The sequence below is a fragment of the Natator depressus genome, chromosome 10 (genome assembly GCF_965152275.1).
Source record: "Natator depressus isolate rNatDep1 chromosome 10, rNatDep2.hap1, whole genome shotgun sequence".
Lineage (NCBI taxonomy): Eukaryota > Metazoa > Chordata > Testudines > Cheloniidae > Natator > Natator depressus.
In genome coordinates this window covers 50,317,986-50,339,536 of record NC_134243.1, presented here as the reverse complement: position 1 = coordinate 50,339,536, position 21,551 = coordinate 50,317,986, and the positions used below count along the sequence as shown (strand labels likewise).

General features: G+C 42.1%; 1 protein-coding gene across 1 annotated transcript; it reads left to right on the top strand.

The window, feature by feature from the left end:
• The first annotated feature begins 1,268 nt into the window (after positions 1–1,268).
• SH2D7 (SH2 domain containing 7) lies at positions 1,269–19,583 on the top strand. Its single transcript, XM_074966091.1, is given in 7 exon segments — positions 1,269–1,286; positions 1,289–1,581; positions 2,213–2,302; positions 8,157–8,322; positions 15,675–15,872; positions 17,629–18,624; positions 19,336–19,583. Coding segments are annotated over 7 exon segments (1,812 nt in total). The 3' UTR covers positions 19,387–19,583.
• The last annotated feature ends 1,968 nt before the right edge of the window (positions 19,584–21,551 follow it).

The following is a 21,551-nucleotide window of genomic DNA, read 5'->3' as shown; positions in this document are numbered from 1 at the left end:
CGCACCTGGTGAGGCTCTATTTAGAGAGGGGGGGGGAATACCTGCCCTCCCTGAGTTACGAGTCAGCCCAGAGCATCTGCCAGGGCTCCCACTGTCAGCCCTGCAGGGGTAGGGCTCCATTTAGGGAGAGCAGCGGGAGGGGCACCTGCACCCTGAGTTACATGTCAGCCCAGGCGCCACCTCCCCCAATCCTGCCAGCATGCAGCCAGTTACTCCTCTACCTGCACTAGTCCCACCCGCACTAACTGCCCATGGCCCCCCAGAGTTTCATGGTCCCGTCAAAAGCCTTTGGCAGTCTGGATTTGGCCTGCGGTCCACCTATTGACTACCTCTGGAATAGGCATTGGGTATATTACACAGCATCTTATGTGTTCATTGAACAGGGGCACTTGGGGTGTGAAAAATGTTTCTCTGGAGTCCAGACCTTGACCAAGAAATCTGGATCTTGACAAAAAATAATTGACTGCCCAGATCTAAATGCTAACCCACTTTTATAAAAGAGGTGAGTAGATACACTGTAATGAATATGGATATTTGTGTAAGGATCAGCAACTCCCCACACACTTGTGTAACAAAAATATAGTTGTAAAGAGCAAATAATAAAGAGATAATATACACACATGGTAGAAATGTTTAGAATTTAAACTAGCATTCTTGCAGCATTCAACCAGTGTGGACTGGTCTCCTGTTTATTTTTTTTCTTATTGATGTTTTTAAGCCCATCAGTATGTCTAAGCGTAACTATATAGGTCTCCATCTAACAGAGTTAATATCTATGTTAATCTGCATCAAGCTTTCTGCTAGATCTTCTTTACTGTACATATTCCATAACTGATTTAAAAAAAATTGTTTGGAGCTGTTTAGATGTTTACATTCCTTTACAATATGTCTAAAATTGTAATAAAGTAGGTTCCTCGGTGACTATGGTTTAGAAGTTCCAATATTTAACATGGTTTAGTTAATCCACTCAAAAGGCAAAACACCTTTTTGTAAAAGTGTCAGGGGAAAGTTTTCCCGTCAGACCTGTGGTATATCTAGATTGGTGCTACTGCAATACAAATAGTAATTTTCTGCTTCCTGTTACATACCCAAAGCTTGCACTGACATCAGTTTTGTTCCAGAATACAGAGAAATTATTGCATATTGGGATCAAATTCTATCATATGGATCAGAAAGGAAGATTTTGCCTTAAAGTCCTTGCACAAGGGGAAAGCACCATATAGCCTTTGCAACAATGACAGCATTGAGCATATGTTATTATCTGGTTAATGAGCCACAGGGAAGAGTGTACAATAAGCAAATGAGATGTCATGTTCCCCATAATAAAGACAGTAGTGGAGGTTTACACGTAGCATTGCTCTCTTTTTTCTCCCTTCAAATGCTTCAGATTCAACCTCAAGACAGCATGGAGAATAAACAGCTGCAATTACTCTTAGGAAGGGAAACTAACCCAGCAACTGAAAACCAGTCCTTTGAGATGCTAAAAGATCTAGCATTGAAGTGGTTTATGGAGACACAGGTTCCTCTTATATTACAGAATGGTATTTTACCTGAGTGGTTCTATGGATTCATTACAAGAAAGTAAGACAGCCTATACCTTACTGTATAGCATAAAGTAGATTAAATAAATATGCTTGTCAAGTGCCTCTGTCTTCACAAATCCTTTCATATTTCAGACTAGGTTTTAGCTTACTTTGCAAAAAACCAACAAGTCACCAACCTCTGCTTACTTTAAAGTCATTGCTCTTCTAGTGAGAAGTGTTTAGCAGGATGGCATTCATATAGAGAAAGCAGGTTTTAAACCATGTCACTGTGTTTCATCACCTACATGTTGGTGTTTGGCATGTGTTCTGGAGAGGTGAGAATGCCTGAATGCAGTTTTGCATCAGCTTGTAATGTATTGTACAGTCTCTAGTCATCCAGGTATCAGTTTTAGAAATTGATTTTGACAGTCTGATAATTAATATAATTTTAATCCATCTTAATTTTTCTGACCAGAAACTTTAAAAATGAATGTTTTTGTTTGATGGTGGTATGAGAAGTGCTTTTCCGGCTGGAAATAACTGTAATGTCCATAGACTTGTTCAAGTGTCTTTAGTGTGGCAATACACTGCATTTTGTGTCCCTAGGAGTCACTAGGAATTTTAGTGTACTACCTTGATAGAACTGGATACTAACTTGAAATTCATTGTAATCCACTCTTTTTCTACAGGCAGAGTGAAGAGCTGCTTAAAGACAAAGATGTTGGCTGTTTTCTTATCAGATTAAGTGACAGAACAATTGGTTACATTCTGTCATATAGGTAAGAACATGGAACATGGAACATAAAGGTGCTGCCATTTGGTTGGGAAATGTCACCATTTATAATTTGCTCTTCTTTTTACATACACCCTTCTTTGATTCATGAACCCTTTACACCTTTGAGTTTGCTTCCTGACCTGCTCAGGTGATTAGTTTATACCTTGAGTCATGAGGAATGAGGATCATCTCTCTTACACTTTCTAGCTAAATATCCCAAAAGAATAAAGAGGTCAGTAATCTACACAATGGCATGAAGTGTCATATTTATAGCTATTGGGAAACCAAGAAGAAATATATTACCAAAGTCTATGGTAATGATTTTATCTTTTGGATTTTTTTATTCCCTAAGAGCCCAGTCCTGAAGGTCTCACCCCATTAAATGAGTAGGGACTTAGAATCATAGAATCATAGAATCATAGAATATCAGGGTTGGAAGGGACCCCAGAAGGTCATCTAGTCCAACCCCCTGCTCGAAGCAGGACCAATTCCCAGTTAAATCATCCCAGCCAGGGCTTTGTCAAGCCTGACCTTAAAAACCTCTAAGGAAGGAGATTCTACCACCTCCCTAGGTAACGCATTCCAGTGTTTCACCACCCTCTTAGTGAAAAAGTTTTTCCTAATATCCAATCTAAACCTCCCCCATTGCAACTTGAGACCATTACTCCTCGTTCTGTCATCTGCTACCATTGAGAACAGTCTAGAGCCATCCTCTTTGGAACCCCCTTTCAGGTAGTTGAAAGCAGCTATCAAATCCCCCCTCATTCTTCTCTTCTGCAGACTAAACAATCCCAGCTCCCTCAGCCTCTCTTCATAAGTCATGTGCTCTAGACCCCTAATCATTTTTGTTGCCCTTCGCTGGACTCTCTCCAATTTATCCACATCCTTCTTGTAGTGTGGGGCCCAAAACTGGACACAGTACTCCAGATGAGGCCTCACCAGTGTCGAATAGAGGGGAACGATCACATCCCTCGATCTGCTCGCTATGCCCCTACTTATACATCCCAAAATGCCATTGGCCTTCTTGGCAACAAGGGCACACTGTTGACTCATATCCAGCTTCTCGTCCACTGTCACCCCTAGGTCCTTTTCCGCAGAACTGCTGCCTAGCCATTCGGTCCCTAGTCTGTAGCGGTGCATTGGATTCTTCCATCCTAAGTGCAGGACCCTGCACTTATCCTTATTGAACCTCATCAGATTTCTTTTGGCCCAATCCTCCAATTTGTCTAGGTCCTTCTGTATCCTATCCCTCCCCTCCAGCGTATCTACCACTCCTCCCAGTTTAGTATCATCTGCAAATTTGCTGAGAGTGCAATCCACACCATCCTCCAGATCATTTATGAAGATATTGAACAAAACCGGCCCCAGGACCGACCCCTGGGGCACTCCACTTGACACCGGCTGCCAACTAGACATGGAGCCATTGATCACTACCCGTTGAGCCCGACAATCTAGCCAGCTTTCTACCCACCTTATAGTGCATTCATCTAGCCCATACTTCCTTAACTTGCTGACAAGAATACTGTGGGAGACCGTGTCAAAAGCTTTGCTAAAGTCAAGAAACAATACATCCACTGCTTTCCCTTCATCCACAGAACCAGTAATCTCATCATAAAAGGCGATTAGATTAGTCAGGCATGACCTTCCCTTGGTGAATCCATGCTGACTGTTCCTGATCACTTTCCTCTCATGTAAGTGCTTCAGGATTGATTCTTTGAGGACCTGCTCCATGATTTTTCCAGGGACTGAGGTGAGGCTGACCGGCCTGTAGTTCCCAGGATCCTCCTTCTTCCCTTTTTTAAAGATTGGCACTACATTAGCCTTTTTCCAGTCATCCGGGACTTCCCCCATTCGCCACGAGTTTTCAAAGATAATGGCCAAGGGCTCTGCAATCACAGCCGCCAATTCCTTCAGCACTCTCGGATGTAACTCGTCCGGCCCCATGGACTTGTGCACGTCCAGCTTTTCTAAATAGTCCCTAACCACCTCTATCTCCACAGAGGGCTGGCCATCTCTTCCCCATTCTGTGATGCTCAGCGCAGCAGTCTGGGAGCTGACCTTGTTAGTGAAAACAGAGGCAAAAAAAGCATTGAGTACATTAGCTTTTTCCACATCCTCTGTCACTAGGTTGCCTCCCTCATTCAGTAAGGGGCCCACACTTTCCTTGGCTTTCTTCTTGTTGCCAACATACCTGAAGAAACCCTTCTTGTTACTCTTGACATCTCTTGCTAGCTGCAGCTCCAGGTGCGATTTGGCCCTCCTGATATCTTTCCTACATGCCCGAGCAATATTTTTATACTCTTCCCTGGTCATATGGCCAACCTTCCACTTCTTGTAAGCTTCTTTTTTATGTTTAAGATCCGCTAGGATTTCACCATTAAGCCAAGCTGGTCGCTTGCCATGTTTACTATTCTTTCGACTCATCGGGATGGTTTGTCCCTGTAACCTCAACAGGGATTCCTTGAAATACAGCCAGCTCTCCTGGACTCCTTTCCCCTTCATGTTAGTCCCCCAGGGGATCCTACCCATCCGCTCCCTGAGGGAGTCGAAGTCTGCTTTCCTGAAGTCCAGGGTCCGTATCCTGCTGCTTACCTTTCTTCCCTGCGTCAGGATCCTGAACTCAACCAACTCATGGTCACTGCCTCCCAGATTCCCATCCACTTTTGCTTCCCCCACTAATTCTACCCGGTTTGTGAGCAGCAGGTCAAGAAAAGCGCCCCCCCTAGTTGGCTCCCCTAGCACTTGCGCCAGAAAATTGTCCCCTACGCTTTCCAAAAACTTCCTGGATTGTCTATGCACCGCTGTATTGTTCTCCCAGCAGATATCAGGAAAATTAAAGTCACCCATGAGAATCAGGGCATGCGATCTAGTAGCTTCCGTGAGTTGCCGGAAGAAAGCCTCATCCACCTCATCCCCCTGGTCCGGTGGTCTATAGCAGACTCCCACCACTACATCATTCTTATTGCACACACTTCTAAACTTAATCCAGAGACACTCAGGTTTTTCCACAGTTTCGTACCGGAGCTCTGAGCAGTCATACTGCTCCCTTACATACAGTGCTACTCCCCCACCTTTTCTGCCCTGCCTGTCCTTCCTGAACAGTTTATAACCATCCATGACTGTACTCCAGTCATGTGAGTTATCCCACCAAGTCTCTGTTATTCCAATCACGTCATAGTTCCTTCAAGACTTCAAGACTGGGCCCTTTATTGGACTAAAAAACCAAGGCCTATTTTAAACTGATCATTCTGGTGAAGAAAGGATCATGAAACCCAATTACGAGGGAAAACTTTCGTGGGCTAAAACCCACTTCATTAGATGCTTGGCGTGAAAAATACACTAAGCAGAATGTATATTATACCACATGAAAAGATGGGAGTTGCCTTACCAAGTGGGGGGTCAATGCTAACAAGCCAATTCATTTAAGGTGGAAGTGGCCTATTCTCAACAGTTGACAAGAAAGGGTGAATACCAAGGGAGGGAAAATTACTTTTGTAGTGCTAACGAGGCCAATGCAATCAAGGTGACCCATTTCCAGCAGTTGACAAGCAGTTGCCATCATGTGCCAACAATGCCACTCTGCCATGTACATTGGCCAAACTGGACAGTCTTTACGCAAAAGAATAAATGGACACAAATCAGACATCAAGAATTGTAACATTCAAAAACCAGCAGGAGAGTACTTCAATCTCCCTGGACACTCAATAACAGACTTAAAAGTGGCAATTCTTCAACAAAAAAACTTCAAAAACAGACTCCAACAACAAACTGCAGAACTGGAATTAATTTGCAAACTGGATACCATCAAATTAGGCCTTAATAAAGACTGGGAGTGGATGGGTAACTACAAAAAGTAATTTTCCCGTCTGCTGATTCTCAACCCTTCTTGTCAACTGTTGGAAATGGGCCACCTTGATTGCATTAGCCTTGTTAGCACTACAAAAGTAATTTTCCCTCCCTTGGTATTCACCCCTTGTCAACTCTTGAGAATAGGCCACTTCCACCTTAAATGAATTGGCTTGTTAGCATTGACCCCCCACTTGGTAAGGCAACTCCCATCTTTTCATGTGGTATAATATACATTCTGCTTAGTGTATTTTTCACGCCAAGCATCTGATGAAGTGGGTTTTAGCCCACGAAAACTTATGCCCAAATAAATTTGTTAGTCTCTAAGGTGCCACAAGGACTCCTCGTTGTTTTTGCTGATACAGACTAACACGGCTATCGCTCTGAAATCAATTATCAGGAAGGGTCTGCCAATCTGATCAGTATAGGAGATGGGGAGAGGCACATGCAAAACACTTCTGCTGTCCTTTCACAGTTGTTAGATATTGTGTGTGCAGCAGCAGCAGCAGCATGACTCATTGTGGTCAAATGCAAAACTGCTTTACGGTTCAACCAGCACGTCATGGGAGTTTCTCCTCTCCTTTTCTCACACTGACACCCTACCTCAGAACTCAGACAACATCTCCTCTTCCTCATTAGACTCACCATGAATTCACACTGCTTTTCAGCTAACAGGTTGGTGCTAAACCTCATACTGCTGTTTACCAAAAGGTGTTGGTACTTAGCTCAATAGCTGGTCACTGGTGATGATTTTTTCCTAGGTTTGCTGCTGATGCAATGGATTTTCAGTCAAGTTCATGGGATCAGATTCGGAGGTAATGTGAGATGGTGCCAGAAATCTGTCATCAGCTGCTCCTGTGGAAAAAAACAACACCACATTTTCACCATGTAAAAAGCCTTTGAAAAATCTCAATTTGCACATTTTCGGTAGAAATTTGTTGGAGTGTGACCACTAAATTCTTCAAATATTCTGCCTGCACTGAGCATGTTTCATTGCAGGGCTTCAGGGTCTGAGCTGGACTTTCCCTGCAATAGCCACTCCTGCCTGCCTGCAGCCACAATGGCCCCAGGCACCAGAACTGAGAGCAGGGAGACTGCCTCTCCTGGGCTCACAATGCTTCCCTCAGTGGTGCCCAGGCAGTGAGAAGGAGAAGGAGAAATAGCCTGACTGTGCTGGGTTGGAGAGGAGCAGAGTGGGAGGTGGGCAGGAGCCAGGATTGGGCGTAGTGGATAGGAGCAGAGTAGGAGAGGTGGCAGGAGCCAGAGGGCTGGATAGGAGTAGAGGAGGAGGAGGAGGGCAGCAGCCAAGATTTGGCATGATGGATAGGAGCAGAGGGGGAAGGAGGGCAGGAGTCAGGAGTGGGTGTGGTGGATAAGAGCAGAGGGAGACAGGGCAGGAGCTGGGATTGGGGTGGATAGGAGCAAAGGGGAACAGAGACAGGCTGGGGCACTGGGACAGAAGGTCTGTCCACTACAGCACATTCCCCTCCAGGGCCTGGCATGGAGCCCATTATTCCTGGATCTCACCATTCCTCCACGGTTAGCAAGTATCTGTGAAATCCATTGCCAGAGTAAGTTTCTCATCCCTTACTAGTGGCTGCTCCACATGGAGAATAACAGCCTACTAATGCTACAAGTTACAATCTTGCTGAGGACCCAATTTGAAAGTCAATATGGTTCCACATGATGGATTTTCTATTTTTTTCCAGTTTTTTTTAAATGTAGGAAATTACATTTAAAAACTACACTAAAAGAATATTATGGTTGAAAGTCAAGCATTCAAAAGTTAGGACATTCGAGAATTAAGGCTGTCCATGCAACAATAGGCCAAATCCAACCCTTTAATTCAAAATCTCTTCCTTTATAGTGTTTCAAATAAAATGGAAGCTGGTTCCAAACACCCTCAGGTTTTGGTTTTGCAAACCTGAACCATGAGTGCAAACACAGAACAGTCTTCTCAGCCTGTGTGTTGTGTTTGCTATTTAAGTCTAAACTATGTATTTCAATTGCAGAGGAAAAGATAGATGTCGGCATTTCGTCATTAATCACCTACGGAACGGACATTATGTAGTATCAGGGGATACCTGTACCCATGAAAGCCTCGCAGAGCTGATAAGCTATTACCAGACTTCAGAAATCAACCCTTTTGGAGAAAATCTTACAACAGTTTGTGCTCAGGTATGTTCAACTCTTCAGAATTCACTTAGTTCCTGATGAAATGAGATCAAACATAGTAACTATTGCCTTTTGCTGAGGCTAAATATCAGAGAATCATAGGACTGGAAGGGACCTCGAGAGGTCTTCTAGTTCAGTCCCCTGCACTCAAGGCAGGACTAAGTGTTATCTAGACTATCCCTGACAGGTGTTTGTCTAACCTGCCCTTAAAAATGATGGAAATTCTACAACCTTCCTAGGCAAGTTATTCCAGTGCTTAGCTACCCTGACAATTAGGAAGTTTTTCCTAAATGTCCAACCTAAACTGCCCTTGCTGCAATTTAAGCCCATTGCTTCTTGTCCTAGCCTCAGAGGTTATTGAGAACAATTTTTCTCCCTCCTCCTTCTGTAGAATCTTTCATGGACTTGAAAACTGTTATCATGTCCCCCCCCCCGCCCCGGGTCAGTCTTCTCTTCTTCAGACTAAACAAATCCAATTTTTTCAATCTTCCCTCACAGGTCATGTTTTCCAGACCTTAATAATTTTTGTTGCTTTTCTCTGGACTTTCTCCAATTTGTCCATATCTTTCCTGAAATGTGGCATCCAGAACTGGACACAATGCTTCAGTTGAGGCCTAATCAGTGTAGAGTAGAGCAGAAGAATTTTACTTCTTATGTCTTGCTTACAACACTCCTTCTAATACATGCCAGAATTATCTTTGCTTTTTTTGCAACAGTGTCACACTGTTGACTCAAATTTAGCTTGTGATCCACTATGACCCCAGATCCCGTTCTGCAGTACTCCATCTGAGGCAGTCATTTCCCATTTTGTACGTGTGCAACTGATTGTTCCTTCCTAGTTGGAGTACTTTGCATTTGTCCTTATTGAATTTCATCCTATTTACTTCAGACTATTTCAACAGTTTGTCCAGACCATGCTGAATTTTAATCCTGTCCTCCAAAGCACTTGCAAACCCTTCCAGCTTGGTATCATCCACAAACTTTATAAGTGTATTCTCTATGCCATTATCTAAATAATTGATTAAGATATTGAACAAAACCAGACCTGATCCCTGTGGGACCCCACTTGATATGCCCTTCCAGCTTGACTGTGACCCACTGATAACTACTCTCTGGGAATGGTTTGCCAACCAATTATACATCCATCTTATAGTAGCTCAATCTAGATTGTATTTCCCTAATTTCTTTATGAGACGGTCATGCGAGACAGTATCAAAAGCCCTACTAAAGTTAAGATATACTACATCTCCCACTTCCCCCCCCACATCCACAAGGCTTGTTACCTCGTCAAAGAAAGCTACTAGGTTGGTTTGATATGATTTGTTGTTGGCGAATCCAAGCTGACTGTTATCACCTTATTATCTTCTAGATGTTTGCAAATTGATTTGCTTAACTATTTTGCTGCATTATTTTTCCGGGTACTGAAGTAAAGCTGACTGGTCTGTAATTCCCTGGTTGTCCTTATTCCCCTTTTTATAGATGGACACTATATTTGCCCTCTTCCAGTCCTCTGGAATCTCTCCCATCTTCCATGAGTTTTCAAAGATAATCACTAATGGCCCAGATAGCTCCTTTGTCAGCTCAAGTATCCTATGATGTATTTCATCAGGCCCTCATGCCTTGAAGACATCTAATTTGTCTAAATAATTTTTAACTTATTTCTCTAATTTACCCTCTGATCCTACCTCATTTTCACTGGCATTTACTATGTTAGGTATCCAGTCGCTACGAACTATTTTGGTGAAAAACAAACAAAAAGGTTATTTAGCACTCCTGCCATTTCAACAGCTTCTGTTATTGCTTTTCCCCTCACTGAGTAATGGAGCTACGCTGTTCTTGGTCTTCCTCTTGCTCCTAATGTATTTGTAGAATGTTTTCTTGTTATCCTTTATATCTCTAGCTAGTTTAATCTCATTTTGTGCCTTGGTCTTTCTAAATTAATCTCTACATACTTGTATGATTTGTTTATATTCATCCTTTGCAATTTGACTTAGTTTCCACTTTTTGTGGGACTCTTTTTTGAGTTTCAGATCATTGAAGATATCCTGGTTAAGCCAGGGTAGTCTCTTGCCATACTTCCTATCTTTCCTTCGCAGTGGAATTGTTTGCTCTTGTGCCCTTAATAATGAAACTCTGAAAAACTGCCAAATCTCTTGAACTGTTTTTCCCCTTAGACTTGCTTCCCATGGGATCAACTCCCTGAGTTTGCGAAAGTCTGCTTTTTTGAAATCCATTATCTTTATTGTGCTGTTTTTCCTCTTACCATTCGTTAGAATCATGAACTCTATCATTTCATGAAAAAAGAAAAGGAGTACTTGTGGCACCTTAGAGACTAACCAATTTATTTGAGCATGAGCTTTCGTGAGCTACAGCTCACTTTGCTCAAATAAATTGGTTAGTCTCTAAGGTGCCACAAGTACTCCTTTTCTTTTTGTGAATACAGACGAACACGGCTGTTACTCTGAAACCTATCATTTCATGATCACTTTCACCCAAGCTGCCTTCCACTTTCAAATTCTCAACCAGTTTCTCATTTGTCAAAATCAAATCTAGAACAACCTCTCCCTAGTAGCTTTCTCCACCTTCTGAAATAAAAAATTGTCTCCAATACATTCCAAGAACTTGTTGGATAATCTGTGCCCTGCTCTGTTATTTTCCCAACAGATGTCTGGGTAGTTGAAATCCACCATCAACAGCAAGTCCTGGGCTTTGGATGATTTTGTTAGTTGTTTAAAAAAAAACAAAAAAGAGCCTCATCCACTTCTTCTTCCTTGTTAGGTGAGCTGTAGTAGACCCTGACCACATCACCACCTTAGGTTTTTACCCCTTTAATCCGTACCCAGAGACTTTCAACAAGTCTGTCTCCTATTTCCATCTCAACCTCACTCCAAATGTGTACACATTTTTGATATATGAGGCAACACCTCCTCCCTTTTTTCCCTGCCTGTCATTCCTGAGCAAGCTGCACCCTTCCGTACCAATATTTCAGCCATGTACATTATCTCCCCAAGTCTCTGTGATGCCAGCTATGTCATAGTTGTGTTTATTTACTAGCATTGCTAGTTCTTCCTGCTTATTCCCCATACTTCTCGTACCAAATCTAAGGTACTGATTTGATCCCCCCACCATTGTTCTCTCTTGTTGCCCCCATGTCTTCCCACCTATGTGCAGGAAGCAAAAAAATTGTTCTCAGGCTGGTAAGCTGTCTTGGGTACTGATGCCAAATTAGACAAGTAGACAGAACTTGAAATATGTGAAAGAATGCGTTGGACACAATATCTTCAAGGAGCAGCTGTTGTATAAGGATGGGGCTGCACAACTCGGATTAGATCAGGGAGCTGCAGGCTTCAGCCAACACCAGACTCTGGTTTTTGTTGTGTTAGAATTATGTAACATGAAAATAAATGAAAATACAAAGAACATGTCATACTACAGGATGGATTTGAGACCCATCAGGAAGAATTTCCAAAGTGATTTCAGATACCAGAACTTCACCCACCCAGCCAGTAAAAATAAATGGCCTGAAGCCAGCAGTAGACTTGAATTTGCTTAGTGACCAGGCTAAGAGTCAGCTGTGCCCGTTATGTATGATTGCAGTGGATGCAGACAGAATGGGTGGTGTCAAGAAAGTTGCCTTATTAGGTGTTGCTGGCACTGAGGTCCCAGGTATTCTTAACAGCTTCCAACTCTGGCCCCTGGACAGTACTGATAGAGTGATTTTGATAGGATTTTAGCAGTATAGTTTGAAGTTTATTGTGTACCTAGAAAGAATGAAATATTTCTCTTCCATATGAGAGTACACTACAGACTTGAAGCTCTAGGATCAGGCCTGCAATTTTGGCCCGTTAAGATATTTAGATTTGAGACAGAGTGGGTGGTAAGTTGCAGCAATGTAAAGGTGCATGAGCTACTACTGAGGGAATTCTGTGCCAAGAAATTAAAAGTTCTGCACCAAAAATAAAAATTGTGCACACAATATTTTAAAATTCTTCAAATTTTATTTGTTAATAAATAAATGTGGCTCCAGCATGGCAGTGGGGATCACAGGCCACTGGTTGCTTTGAGGTGGGAGATCACCCTGAAGCCCCTACCTCCCTCAGTACAGGGGCTTGGCAGTGAAGTCAAGGTCGCAAAGATTTTCACAGTTATGTCTATGAAATGCCATTTGTCATCAACTGATCACAAATCCCCCTTAACTCTCTCAAAGAAGGGTCTGTGAGAAGCCCCACCCAGAATTGAAAGCCTGCTACTGAAGCTCCAGAAATATGACTACACTATGGAATTTACTTAGCAAGTTGTTTAATTGTAGCTGACACTTTGTCCATCAGCTGGCATGAGATCCACTGAAATCAGAGTCAAGCAAGTAAATCTGACAACAAAAGTACTCAGGTGCCGTGCCACACATGGGAAAAGTTACAAGTTATTACAAACCACAGGATGAGACACGACAGTCCATGCGACATGCTGAACATTCCAGAGGGGAAAAATAGTTCATGGCCAACCACTGTGTATATTGCAGGCATGATCTCTCAATGACAGATGGTGTTCTTCTCGGAAAGGGTTTCACGATTCCATTTGTACTCAAAATAAATATGAAGGCTCATTCATGAAGGTGTATAGAAATGGAAAATGCAAAAGGAGGGCATGAGAAGCAATATATTGGCCAGGAGTAAGCATAGTTGTCACTTGCATAGTAAATGACTGTGGCACATGCCAAATATACAGATCATCCCTACCTTAAAAAAAATTATAGGCACATCAGCTGGAGTCTGGGACACAGGGGATATTTTAATCCTAGAGGACAGATAATACTTAATTGGCATTGATGCCTATTCAAGCTATGTAGAGGTGGCTCAGCTAAAGGAGGCCACATCAGTGCAGATGATCTTAAAGCTTAGAGCTATTTTGTTAGATCTGGGATTTCTAAATAGTGAGAACTAACCGATCTCAGTTTGCCAGCAAAGATTTTAAGGCCATCTCAGAAGATCTGGGATTTCATCATATAACCTGCAGTCCTACATATCCTCAGCATAATGAACTGGCAGAATAGGGAGTTAATTTTTTTAAGAAGCTGTTAAAGACTAGACATACAATGGAAGGTTCTCTCATTATTGTGCTAAGTTACTTGGCAACACTGTTAAAAAGTGACATGCTACATGCTAAATTACTGCTGGGATATCAGATCAGGACAAAACTTCCCCATCTAGTTACGGCTCAAAGAGAAACTCACAAACAAACGAGAGTTAATAAAAAGGAAAACAAAGAATATCACTGACAAAACTGCTGTATATCCAAGGATGTTTAAACCAGAAGAAATTTTTAGAATTTGGACTGATGGCAGCTGAGGAGACAGGGGTGAGGTCAGACACCTGCTTGCCCCAAGATCATACTAGATTAAGTCAGAGGACACTTGCTGAAACAAACACCTGTTGCTGCTTCCAGAGATCCACTGAACAAATGATTTACCTGAGTTTACACAGAAGAATGTGTAGTGCTGGAAATGACCCACCTTGATTATCATGCGCATTATAAAGAGAGGTTTCAAAGAGGGATGGGCTATTACCAGCAGGAGAGTGAGTTTGTATGTGTGTGTGGGGGGGGTGGGGGTGGGAAGGGTGAGAAAACCTGGATTTGTGCTGGAAATGGCCCTACTTGATGATCACTTTAGATAAGCTGTTACCAGCAGGAGAGTGGGGTGGGAGGAAGTTTTGTTTCATGGTCTCTGTGTGTATATAATGTCTTCTGCAGTTTCCACGATATGCTATGCATCCGATGAAGTGAGCTGTAGCTCACGAAAGCTCATGCTCAAATAAACTGGTTAGTCTCTAAGGTGCCACAAGTACTCCTTTTCTTTTTTCTTTTCACCCATCACACTATCTGTAGACTTGTCTGGGGCCATACCCATCTGCACAGAAATGATGCAACAGATTGAGAACAACCATCTGGCACAGAGCCACTGGGCTCACTTACTAATGATGTTGGCTATACCAAGGCCACAACAGAAGCAGCAGCTACATCTTCAGTACAGTCAGCTGACAGGCCTGTTGCAACTTCCATAAAAAAAACCACAGTGGTAGAATAGTTAAACCCCACAGACTCACTGAACATTGCCGATTCTTTGAGGAATAGTTTGATGGAGAAAGAACAGAAGTTTATTTACTAATAAAGGCAAGGATAAATGAAGTAGCTGTTATTATGTAATCACATGGGTATGGCTAAAGAGTTTGGGGGGTGGGGGGTCAAGGCAGATGAGGCAGCTGCAGGCTTTGGTTGCTGTTGTGTTAGAGTTCTGTAATGTTTCAAGAAAAGAATGTTAAAATATAAGCACTGTTGCTTTAGTGCAGAGACCACCACAATGTCTCAGTGATCAGAGGCCCATCAGGAAACATAACCAAGTCAAACTGAAATGAAAGTGGCAAAATTGTATAAACACACCTGTGTAATTTTTCCTTCTCTTTTCACCATGGATGTTGCTGCTAATTTAGCACTGTCAAAGGCTCTTGCCCATCTAAGTCCATAGGTAGTTATCAGACATGGAGAATAGATACACTTTAGTCCCAGTTCTGCTCTCATTTTCACCAGTGTAAATCATAAATAGCTCCACTGAAGTACAGGGAGTTGCTAAAGATTTGCACTATCATACTTGAGAGCAGAATTTGGCCTTTTTTGGCTGTAATTTCAGATTACCTGCACATCTTATTTCTCCAGCACAAAACAAAAAGAAATATCCCCCGGTGCAAATAGGTGCATCTGAGATCTAGTCTACTAGGAGTGCTACATCAGCGCAGCTGCACCAATGCAGCTATGCTGCTGCACCATGTCTGGTGAAGACTCTATGCCAATGGGAGACTTCTCTCCCGTCAGCATAACTGCCACGAGAGGTGGTAGCTATGTTGGTGGGAGAAGCTGTCCCGCCAACATAGCGCTGTCCACACCAGTGCTTGAATTGGTGTAATTTATGGCACACAGAGGGATGGCTTATTCACACCCCTGAGTGACATATGTTGCACCAGCATAAGTGGTAGTGTGTACAATTCTTGACGCTTTGATTCTTGAAGTATCCCACCTTAACTACTGTCAGAGATAGCGTACCATACCAGATGGACTATGGGTCTGTTCTGATACAGCAATTTGATGTTCCTAACACTCCTTGTGGAGTATTATATAAAGCTATTTAAGAAGGTATTGCCTTATGCAGAATGAATAATTTAAGATTGCTAACTGAACTTATTGATATCATTATTAAAAAGTGAAGATTTCATGCTATTGCTCTTTCAGGAAAGGCATGAACATCCCAGTTACCACCATAGTACTTATTCAGATGTTTTAGTAACTACTAATTTTTTCCCCCACAGCCAACTGAGAATAGTTTATATGATGAGATCACTTTGGATCAGCAAACCTCTTCAAAGCAAAGTAAATCAAACAGTGGAGAAGTCAATCCCTTGCTGAAAAGGCAATTGTCTGGCAGCTCACAAACCACTGTGCTAATGAAGGAAGCCACCTCTGTACCTCCAAAGTCAAAGACAGAGCACAAGAACTTTTACCCCCAGGTAGGTTTTATGCAGAATGCAAAAGTAATGGCCCACTGCTGGGGACTTGTCTGAAGCAGAAAGCAGGTATCTTGAATTAGTGTCGCTAGGGTGACCTGCTGTGCTGTGACCATGTTCCAGGAAGTGCCATACCAATTTGGTGGTGTTTCAGAATCAGAAATACAGATTCAGTAACATTGTAACAACGCCCTTGGAATTATTTTCTGCCAACATAAGAATGGTCATACTGTGTCAGACCAAAGGTCCATCTAGCCCAGTATCTGGTCTTCCGACAGTGGCCAATGCCAGGTGCTTCAGAGGGAATGAACAGGACAGGTAATCAAGTCATCCATCCCCTGTCACCCATTCTCAGCTTCTGCCAGAGGTGACCTTACTAGACAAAGGAAATATCATATTTTTGGCCACTAGTGAAGAGTGAAATTCACCCCTATGCAGAGGTCCAGGTACAAGGCCTGGGCACTCAAAATAGAGCTCTAAGTGGGACTTAAGAAGTGCACAGGCCTTGTACTGGCCTTTCATACGGCGAGGAAATTTAATCCTATAAACACATATCCCCTGTTTTTCCCAGAAGTGTCATAGGAAAGCAATAAGGAGTCCGGTGGCATCTTAAAGGCTAACAGATTTATTTGGACATAAGCTTTTGTGGGCTAGAACCCACTTCATCGGATGCATGGAGTGAAAATTACAGATGTGGGCATTATTATACTGACATGAAGAGAAGGGAGTTACCTCACAAGCGGAGAACCAGTGTTGACAGAGCCAATTCGATCAGGGTGGATGTAGTCGACACCTCCTCATCTATTATTAGGAGTGGACTACATCCCCCCTGATCGAATTGGCCCTGTAAACATTGGTTCTCCACTTGTGAGGTAACTCCCTTCTCTTCTTGTGTCAGTATAATAATGCCTGCATCTGTAATTTTCACTCCATGCATCTGATGAAGAGGGTTCTAGCCCACAAAACCTTATGCCCAAATAAGTCTTAGTCTTTAAGGTACCACCAGACTCCTTATTGTTTTTGTGGATACAGACTAACCCACCTGATAGGAAAGCAGTGATGCAGAAGGATCTAATAGTGATTGTGGACAGGTTACATATTAATTTTTGCAATGTGACTTGGCATCAAAAAAGCCAGTGCAATCTTGGGCTGCATAAGCAAATGCATCAAGTCACAGAGCAAGGAGGTGATGGTCTTTTCTCCTGTATGACTCTGGTGATCCCTTATCTAGAGTAGAACATTTGGTTCTGTGGTTCTTCACAGTGCACTAAGACCCATGTTTGAGCTCACCTTCCGCAAAAAAAAAAAAAAAAAAAAAAAAGGAGGTAGAGAGCTGCTGAACAGCTGCTGGTTTTCAAGGGTGAGGAACTGGCTTCTGGAGACAGGCCCAAATTCCTGCTGGTTGAGATTTTCAGAAATACTGGAGAGAATGTAACCATACATTCTCCTTGAAAATTAATGGGCTAAGTTCCCTATGTTTCTTTGAAAATCTCAACCACTGTCTTTATTCTGAATCAGGCCAAATTCCCCATTGGCTTCAATAAGAGTTCTGAGTAAGGACTTGGATCTAAGTAAGGATGTAGTAAGTGCTACAGGATTTGTAAAATACCTAAGGATTCTTTGATTTCTGTAAAGTTGCCTGGGAGTAACCACGGTCTGAATGTATCACCACCTTTTGTGGATGCATTGCATTTTACATACATTACTGACTCCTGAAAATTATGTTCCTCTCTTTCCTCCTCCCACCCTCCCATATCAGGATCCAGACATAGCCCCACCACTGCCGGATAGGATCAGCTTGCTTATGCAGGAGACATTCAAGCTAGACTTAAACGATCAAGGAAACACTGTATATGCGGAGCTGAACAAACATCATCTGAATGTCAGAGGCCTTAGTTTGGAGACCCACTCTGCCACTGACAAAGTCCTCATTGAGAAACCAGCCTGTTCATCACAAGGAGACACCCAGCAAAAACCAGGAGAACCAGACCAAGCAAACTACTCTCCTTGCAAAAAAATCAGCTCGGTGTATGCTTTGGCTAAGCAAGCTGAACGTTTCTATGACAAAAAAATTGATCTTATAAAGCTATCGCCTCCAGAAACTGTTTATTCTGAAGTTAAGCTTGAGCAAGGTAAAAGCCATTCCACACTTCCTTGGGGTCAAAATGTCCATTCTCTATCACTTTGTCCATCAACTTCTGCAGACACAAAGAAGTTGACATTAAGTACCCCTGCTTCAACACCCCCTAAGTTGTCTCCTAAGTTACCTATAAAAGCTAGGACCTCTGTGGAGTCCCAAGGTTCAGAAGAGCTATTTGCACCCTATGCAACCTCCCTCCAAAGCAATGACGGGCTTAGAAAATCAAACAAGATCCTTTGTGATTCACCAACACATAGCACATATGGGCAGATTGAGAAGGTGAAAGTTTGTAAGCCTTTTGCTTCTGGCTCTGATAGTGGGAACAATACTTATGAACAGATTCCTGTTGGACGGCCAAAGTCATCTACCCATGACCAAGCTTCTGAGAGACATTCTAAGTCTTCTCTAGTACAGCCCAATGATACTTATGATGAGGTGTCTTCTTTGAACATAGGATCCTCCAGAACAGAGAACTGTACTGAAAATGCATATGAAAAGATCCCTGAGAATCTCCAGAAAGGGTCATCTGCAAAGCAAATTCCTGCTACTGATAACACGTATGAGCAAATTTCCCTAGACCTTGTGAAGGGAGCAGAAGCAAAACCAAACCAGAAGGTACAGTACAGTTAATTGACTTTAAAAATAAAACCTGAGTACCATTCAGAATCATTCAAAAGGATCAGATCCTGTTTTCCTCAGGCAAATTTCCGAAGTCCTAAACTTCTAGGCACTTAAGACATGATTTCAGTTGTTTAAAGGATACTATTCAGGACAGAAAGCTCAAAGTTATAAACATCTTTAGCTTGTGATTAGATATCCAAAGCAAGAAAAAAAAAGTCAGGCATCAGAATGACCAAAGATGAACATTTCTTGTAAATATAGCTTGCTGCTATAGACAGTATTCCTAGTACAGGGCAAGATAAAGGCAGAGAAATCACCATACATCCTGAAAACAGAACTTTTTGGCAGGGAGATGCATTAGGCTGTAGAATATTCTCTCAAGAGAGGTAGTGGACCTTGGTTTGGACATACAAAACTACAGTGGTCAATGCATTAACTAAACTACTGTATAAAACATAGTCAGGACTGGATGGACCAGATGGGCCTAATAGAACTTTTTCATCTCGAACATGAGTCTATGGTTAAATAGATAAAAGTTCATTTAAATATTTAACATCTGGAGGTGGTTTGTTCCAGTCACTGAATCTGTGTTTTTGCTAGTTTTCAAGTATTAATGACTGTAAAGATACAGAATATTCAGCTGTGCTTCAGAGACTTGGGAACTATTTCTTTCCATCTAAAAAACTTGTTCTTTTTTATTGGCAGATGGACAAGCGAAGAAGATTTTTTTTTTCTGACAAGAAGAATAAATCCTGAAGGAGGAGTTTTAAATTTGTTCCATTTAGCCTAGACTAAAGATCATAGAAAAACATGCAGACAAATTCATCCCTTGCGTAATTTCCCCAATGGCTGTGGTAAACCAGGGACATGTTTAGCCTGTACTGTCTATAATAGCACAAATAGAGATGAAATGCTGGAAAATGAATACCTGTTGTTTGTCAAATAGTTACAAAGGCCCCAGCTCATAGAAATCTGCACAACTTCAATTTTCTTTTCACTTGAGCCATGTGAATTTAGGACCAAATTCAGGCACTGACCTAGAGTCCTAAGCCCAGGAGCATGAAACATATGGTGGAAGTTGGCCACCCCATGCCAATTCTCCCCCAAGCTTGTGGGGACGCAATCCCTCCATCACAGACAGTTTTAAATTAGAATAGGGGAGAGACGCAGATTGTGTGGATCAGCTGAAAGTTTGTATCCATCTTGCCTTGTGTGTCCCTGGTTGGGTAGAGAAACAGGGATAGCACTGTTTTGATATCTGTTTTTAAGGAACCAATTTAGAGCTATTCAGCTAGGAAGCCATCCTGGACCTGCAGTGCAACAACAACTTTATTGAACATACAAATTCATGAACAATATTGCAGACCCTGCTGTAATAAGAACTACTGGCATATATGAACTTGTGTTCCCTGTCTGTAGAAACTTGTAACTCTTATTCTTAGCCTATAAGCTCTTTAGAAGCAAGGACTGTCAGTGCTTTTGTTCTTTGTACAGTGCCTAAAACAATGGGGTCCTGGTCTTTGACTGGGGCTCCACAATTCACATCACACCCACCTTTTTATTAGGGTGGTCAAGAGATTAAATAAATGGTATTCTATTATTGTTTAACCACATGATTAATTTTTAAATTTTTTGGATGCTTTCTATATTTTCAATTATATTGATTTCAATTAACACAGAATAGTGTGCAGCGCTCACTTTATATTTTTGATTACAAGTGTTTGCACTGTAAAAAGACAAAATAGTATGTTTCAATTCACCTAACACAAGTACTGTAGTGCAATTGAGTGCAGTTTTGTAACAAAAAGAAATCTACATTTGTAAGTTGCACTTTCAGGACAAAGACTGCACTACAGTACTTGTGTTAGGTGAACTGAAACATACTATTTTTTCTGTTTATCATTTTTACAGTACAAATGTGTAATCAAAATATACACTGATTTCAGTTACAATACAGAATACAAGATATATGAAAATGTAGAAAAACATCCAAAATATTTAATAAATTTCAATTGGTAGTCTCTTGTTTAACCATGCGACTAAAACTACAATTAATGTTTCTGAGTTACTCGCATGAGTTAACTACAATTAATTGACAGCCCTACTTTCTATATACAACTCTCATGACAGAAGTAATTGAGTGATGCCACTAAATTATTTCAATATGGTATTTTTCCATTTTTAAAAAATCCTCAGCCTGATTCTAATCAGACATCAGTTTTACATTGGTTAAACTCCATTTGCTCAAGTTATTCCTGATTTGCAGAGATGTAAGTAAAAGCAGGATAAAGCCCTTTGAACTCAAGTTAATGTAGTTATTTATTTTGAAATCACCACACTGAATGTTGAGGACAGAGCAATACTTTCATACTTTTTGTTTAGGACTTAGAATTAAATGCCTCAGATATGTGTAACTGTAACAGTCCCACCTCACCACTGTAGCACTTCCTGCTGGTCATTCTGGGAATTAGCTCAGTCTTTTCACAGGGCACCCGCCTCTGGTAGTGTCTCACCACCATCACTTCTGCTTTAGACACACATCATCTCAAGGATCGCAACATCCTCTTCAGGACACAGCCCTCCAGCCATGACCCATTCCATTCTCCCTCGCTTCCTGGGGAACAGCAGTCCTCTGTCAAGCCACTCGCCTCCATGGCCAACTGCAGCCCAAGGCTCTAGCTACTTGCTAGAGTGGCAAACTGCAGCCCTTCACTGGCCACTCCTCTCAGTGGCAAGTGTGGGGGGCGGAGGGGGGGAGAAGAAGACCCACCCCCACCCCCTACTTCAACCCCCACCATGCATTTCCCTTGGCCACTTCCATATAGCCCTAGCACCTTCTCTGCCTCTGTATCAGGGCTTCAGTCTTTCCGCCAGTCAGACTAAAGTGCCCTCTTGCTCCCCCAGCCCCCTGGCAGTTCCCT